The 5,973-nt window shown below is 36.4% G+C and overlaps 1 protein-coding gene across 1 annotated transcript; it reads left to right on the forward strand.

The window, feature by feature from the left end:
- Positions 1–2,956: 2,956 nt before the first annotated feature.
- LOC119078612 (bacillopeptidase F-like) lies at positions 2,957–4,366 on the forward strand. The gene has a single exon (XM_037186207.1). It carries the CDS (start codon positions 2,957–2,959, stop codon positions 4,364–4,366), a length of 1,410 nt encoding a protein of 469 aa, XP_037042102.1.
- Positions 4,367–5,973: the final 1,607 nt, after the last annotated feature.

Consider the following 5,973-nt stretch of genomic DNA (forward strand, 5'->3'; position numbering starts at 1 on the left):
CATTCATTTTTCTATATAAAAAAAACCGTTTTAAGTGCCTCAACAAATCAATGAAACAGATCTGTGATTACTTACAAAGAATGGGTGACGGAAAATCCAAAAGATAACTTTTTTTAAATATTTTAAATTTCGTAGTGTATTCTCTTCCAATCAATTGCTTGTAAATTGACAATAGAATTTCGTATCACATCATATCAGAAAAAGGCAATTTTCTTACTAGAAATAACTAGTTTCGTCTTTTTCTAAATAACGCAATCCCCCAAAAATCCTTATAGTATGTCCGGAGCATCTGAAAGCGGTCTTCGGTAGAGTTCGACTTCCAGATGAAGAATAGTTCGGGTGTCAGGCTGAAAGATGGGTCAATTTTAAGAAATGGCCGCTCCCATCTCAAAATCCGTGTTTTTTCATACATTTTCAGTTATATAGAGAGAATCGGGAAAGATAGAAAAAAACTTTCTTCTATAGAGAATTGAACTCTGAACAAAAATGTCCAAAGTAGATATTGTGTAGAAAATACAGGGTGGTCGGAAAAATTGTGCAAAGCTGAAAATTTGTGTTCGTTCGAAAAGTGCTTAAACTTAAATGCAATCTTTTGTTACATTTTTTTTTATTTCAAAATATTCGAATATTGTTTATTTAAAATCGAAAAAAGGCTGCAAGGCGCAACCAGTAAAAAACGATCTTTTCAAAAACAAATATTTACAATAAATAAAAATCATCAACTCCCCAAAATGCAACTAGCGTTTCTCCGTTGAATTGCAATAGAAACCTCTAATTCACGCCGTAAGTGTGCCTAAAATTTGAATTTCAAGTGAACGATTCGATGAAAAAGTGAACCAAAAAGTAAATTTCAACGCTTTCTTGTATGAAAATGACGCTGCGTTATTACGCACTTTCCATTTTGAATTTCGACCGCACTTACGGCGTGAATTCGCGGGAAGCTTTTCGCATTAATGAACCCAATTTCTTAATAAATGTACTTGTTTCGGGACCCATGCAACCTAGTGATTCAAAAGCAATGGGTGTAAATAAATAATTTCTTTTAAACGTAATGAAAATGCTTGAATCTTTCAGCATTATCTGCAATTGATCCAGATTTTTCGGATGACTGACTGACTGACCTTCCATCGGATTATTAATACGATATACCAATATAGTTACAGTGTCCTATTTAGAGTGTCCCTCATGCTTGAAGTGGGCTTAAGATTGCATAATCAAGATAAAATTCTTATTTTATTTATGAATGGCGCTTCTATTTCATCACAGACTATGTAACAATAGTGTAATTTAACCTACAGTAAAAGGAAAATAAGGGATCTCGAGACTGCGTGATTCACTGAGTCATTTTGAGTGTCACTGTCAATCACGCCAGCGCTAGATTCTTTACAGCGGCTGAGTACTTTTTTTATAAACTAAGAAGTGTTATAAATTTCCTAATTGCGACGGCTTTGAATGTGTGATTTATTTGTTTGGTCGTTTCTTTTATAAACCAGTGCGTTCGGTTTTTGTCATTCAATTATACGTGTAAACTGTGTATAAAATCATCACAATAACCCATAATGAAACAAAAGTATGAATTAAAGGGTAATCCTATTGGAATGAAATTGATCGTAAATTAGTAATTTTTTTAAAATTATTTGGACTATGATTCACCCTGTGTTGAAGACAGAGCCCAACTAAAATGTAACAAATATATTGGATGTTGCGGATACATAGAATTAAACTATAATCATTAAAATTTTATAGTTTGAATTACTCTAGCAAGAAAATTATTTTCATCTATGATTATGTTCCGTCCTGTATTAGTCCAGAACGAGGCTAGAAGTCATCCTATCATCATCAGTAACAAAAATAATGTGGCAGAGTTCAATTATCGGCCTGAAATTGTAAAAAAATACTACAAGTAGAGCGATGATTCAGCTCGTTTTGTCCGTTCTTCTCAACTACTTTTCTTCAATTTCGAATTTCGGCACTGTTAATAATTAAATTAAGGATAAAATTGATCCTTTTGACAGGAAAGACGGCTAAATTGAAGAATATAAGAAATAAACTTGAAACTTGATGAGAAACAAGCACTTTTCGAACAAACACAAATTTTCAGCTTTGCACAATTTTTCCGACCACCCTGTATTTTCTACACAATATCTACTTTGGACATTTTTGTTCAGAATTCAATTGTCTACTCTATAACTTTGTAGAAGAAAGTTTTTTTCTATCTTTCCCGATTCTCTCTATATAACTGAAAATGTATAAAAAAAACACAGATTTTGAGATGGGAGCGGCCATCTTTCAGCCTGGCACCCGAACTATTCTTCACATGGGAGTCGAACTCTACCGAAAACCGCTTCCAGATGCTCCGGACATATGTTTGGACACACGATGTTCCATGGCTACTATATTATTAAGAGAAAGGTGACGCAAGCTTGTTCATTTAGTTTCCTTACAAAACCCTTACAGGGAAAGACTACTTACAAAACAATTGATATCGTTTTAAGTGACGCATTCTGCTCAAAACTTAATCTAAAAAAAGTAAACAAAATGCTACCCATAAATTTGCGTCAATGGACAATAGACAATACATAAACAAATTCCTTAATCTATTGCGTTATTTAGAAAAAGACTAAACTGGTTATTTCTAGTAAGAAAAATGCCTTACTCTGATATGATGTGATACGAGATTCTATTGTCAATTTTTTTTATAGATAACATGGATTTTGTACCGTTACATGCAATTGATTGGAAGAGAATACACTACGAAATTTAAAATATTTAAAAAAAAGTTATCTTTTGGATTTTCCGTCACCCATTCTTTGTAAGTAATCACAGATCAGTTTCATTGATTTGTTGAGGCACTTAAAACGGTTTTTTTATATAGAAAAATGAATGAACGTAAAATTGTATTTAAAAGCGCGTATTCCAAAGTTTCAATCATAATACAAACGAAAGTTGTACGAGCATGAAGTACCAAACCGCTTTGGCTGTCTTCGGACTTGCTTGCCTTGCGCTTGCCAACCCAATCGCAAGAGTAGAGGAAAAAATCTACCAAGATCTTGAACAATCAGAACTCATCAACGTTATGGTTACGTTCCGCAGAGCTGAAACCAAGGCTGCATGGGACCGTTTCTACTCGTTGAGACTAACTACCCGTGAAGCTATTTTGGAAACTCAACATGCCATCCTTAAGGATCACGCTGACGTAGTCCAAGCCGATGTTACCGCATTGTTGGAGAAAACTGCACTTGCTGGCAAGAGACACTATCTCGAGCAACTCTGGATCACAACCGAATTGATTGTTCGCGATGTCGACAGAGAAACCGTTGAACTATTGAGAAACCACCCAGATGTTGAGTCCTTGGTTGCTGAACAATTCATTCAATTGGAAGAGACCGAAGAAGGCGAAAGCTTTGACTTAAGAGACTACAACAATACGATTCAAAACGAGTGGGGAATCGTGAATGTTCAAGCTCCAGCTGCATGGGCTAGAGGATTTAATGGAGCAGGTCAGGTCATTGGAAACATCGACACTGGAGTACGTGCCACTCACGTATTATTGGCCTCGAGATATCGTGGTAATCAACCCGGAGAAAATCACGATTACAACTGGCGTGCACCAACTGGTAGCGCTGCAGTTCCCTCAGATACCAACGGACACGGAACTCACTGCATTGGAACTCACTCTGGTACTGGAGGCATTGGTGTTGCACCAGGATCCCTTTTCACAGCTTGTCGTGGATGCGCAACTGCTGCTTGCTCCACTTTCGATCTTAACGGTTGCGGTAATTTCATGGCTTGTCCGACAAACACTGCTGGCGGTGCTGCTCAATGTGCTAGAGCTCCACATCTCGTAAGCAACAGTTGGGGTGGTGGTGGCGGTCAAACATGGTACAATCCAATCCTGACTGCATGGAGAAACGCTGGTATAGCTGGTATCTTTGCTCAGGGTAACTCTGGAACAGCGTGCAACACTGCCGGATCACCAGCAGATCAACCACTTGCTTTCGGCGTTGGATCAATCACAAGCACAAATACACTTTCAACATTCTCCAGTGTTGGTCCGGGCCCAGCTGGCGCAATAAAGCCCAATGTTGCTGCCCCAGGTACAAGCGTTGCATCTGCTTCCCATTTAGCCGATACTGGACTTCGAACTTTGTCCGGAACCAGTATGGCTTGCCCCCATGTTGCTGGAGCTTATGCTGTTGCCAGACAATCTACTCCTGGTGCTGGTGTTGTTGCTATTCAAAACCGTATTCAGAGCTCAGCTTTGGCTCACGTATCCGGAGGCAGAACTTGTGCCGGAGTACCAGAAGGAAGCCGACCAAACCACCACGTTGGACATGGACGTATCAATGTTAATGGTGCTGCTTAAATGGCGCGGGAAATGACAAGGAGAAACGTTTTCTTTCCTTTCCACAACAATAAACTAATTTAATGTTTTTAAAGATAAATATTTATTAAAAAAGATATCTGTTTTCTCAATTACGGCTGCTTTGTGGCACTAGACGACTTTTTGTCGTTTTATCATCTACCCTTGTGGCTTACACATGGACAACCCTATTCTTGCAACATTATTAGTAACCCTGACTTCTATGTCAAACTGTCATACATGACAAGTAATGTGCAGAGAAATGATAAGTAGTCACAGGCGTAGCAACTTATCATTTCTCTAGTCATGTGAAATTTTTGATTTTGATGTATAACTCTATGTAGTGAACATCAAGAGAGAAAATCAGAGAAGTAAACCTAGACTATGACTTACAGTTTTACTTTTATGACTATCATCGCTATCATCTAACTTCAGGTCAAGAGTTCTTCAAAGAATGTTCTCGACGATTTACCGAAGAACTGTCACGCTCCTGGTCAACTATTTAACAAATGTGAGATAATCAACTATTTCATCATTGCAAACAGCTTCACTAAAGCGAGGAACATTATGATTCTACATAGCTGCGCACAGAAAATGATTTAAATTATCCCAAAATAGACGGCACCTAACACATTTGAATAATTCAACCATCAATCTTTCTATTTTCCCCATTTACAAGTAAATATACAATGTATGATGTAGTAGGTACAAAATTGTATAACAAGTAAAATCATAATTCTTTTGAAGAAACCCAAAAAATATTCTGGGTCAAAATTGAATCTAAGCAAATGTCGTCCGATCTAGATAACAAAACATAAAAATAAATTAAGAGAAAAAAATGAGCAAGTTCCATGTTGTCGTCCACTTTCTTAACCACAAAATAATAATAATGGACAGTGAAAATATTGAATCACCAGGAAGTGCGTGTCTTTGTATTCAAGAAAATATGGCTTAGTGACATGAGACATTAACGGTGCCGTATTGAAGATAATCCATAATTAAGGAATATGGAAAAAGGGTAAGTAATGAATTTGTGGGGACAGGGAAATATTAAAATTAGCTATGACCGATGCTATGACTTTGTATTTATTTACGGTAATTTTATACCAAATATTATTCCAATGAAACTTGCGATTGTCGACGAGTTTTGTTTTGTATATATTTGTTTTCTAAATACCTGTATGGATTAATTTTTGCCAACTAAGGTTAGTGACTAGGTAGCATCATTGGTTTTTATACTCACTTAAAAAAATAGTTCTAAGACTTTGGTTACAATCTTTACTATATGATCCTCTACTACATTTGGACTAAACTAAAATCCTCCGTGTGACGGTGACAATTTGTCATTCACAAACTCCTTAAGTGGTTTTTCGGTAATTGTGTAGTTTTCAGTAGTTTTTTGATGAATCAATTTTCAATACATATAGTGTAAAATCTTTTACTTCATTTAATTTAACATGCATTTTGCTATATAAGGCATTGGACATAGGTCATCCTTTATTTTTGGCTTCGCTGTCCATAACTAAAATTCTTCAGTGACACAAGTGATAAACATTTATATGAATAGTTTATTTATTTATTTATTTGTTGGTTTTGAGACCGTTCTAACA

This window comes from Bradysia coprophila, unplaced genomic scaffold (assembly GCF_014529535.1).
Source record: "Bradysia coprophila strain Holo2 unplaced genomic scaffold, BU_Bcop_v1 contig_297, whole genome shotgun sequence".
Lineage (NCBI taxonomy): Eukaryota > Metazoa > Arthropoda > Insecta > Diptera > Sciaridae > Bradysia > Bradysia coprophila.

Coding starts and splice junctions, on each gene's coding strand:
- LOC119078612 (XM_037186207.1), top strand. CDS start 2,957: ATGAAGTACCAAACCGCTTTGGCTGTCTTCGGACTTGCTTGCCTTGCG.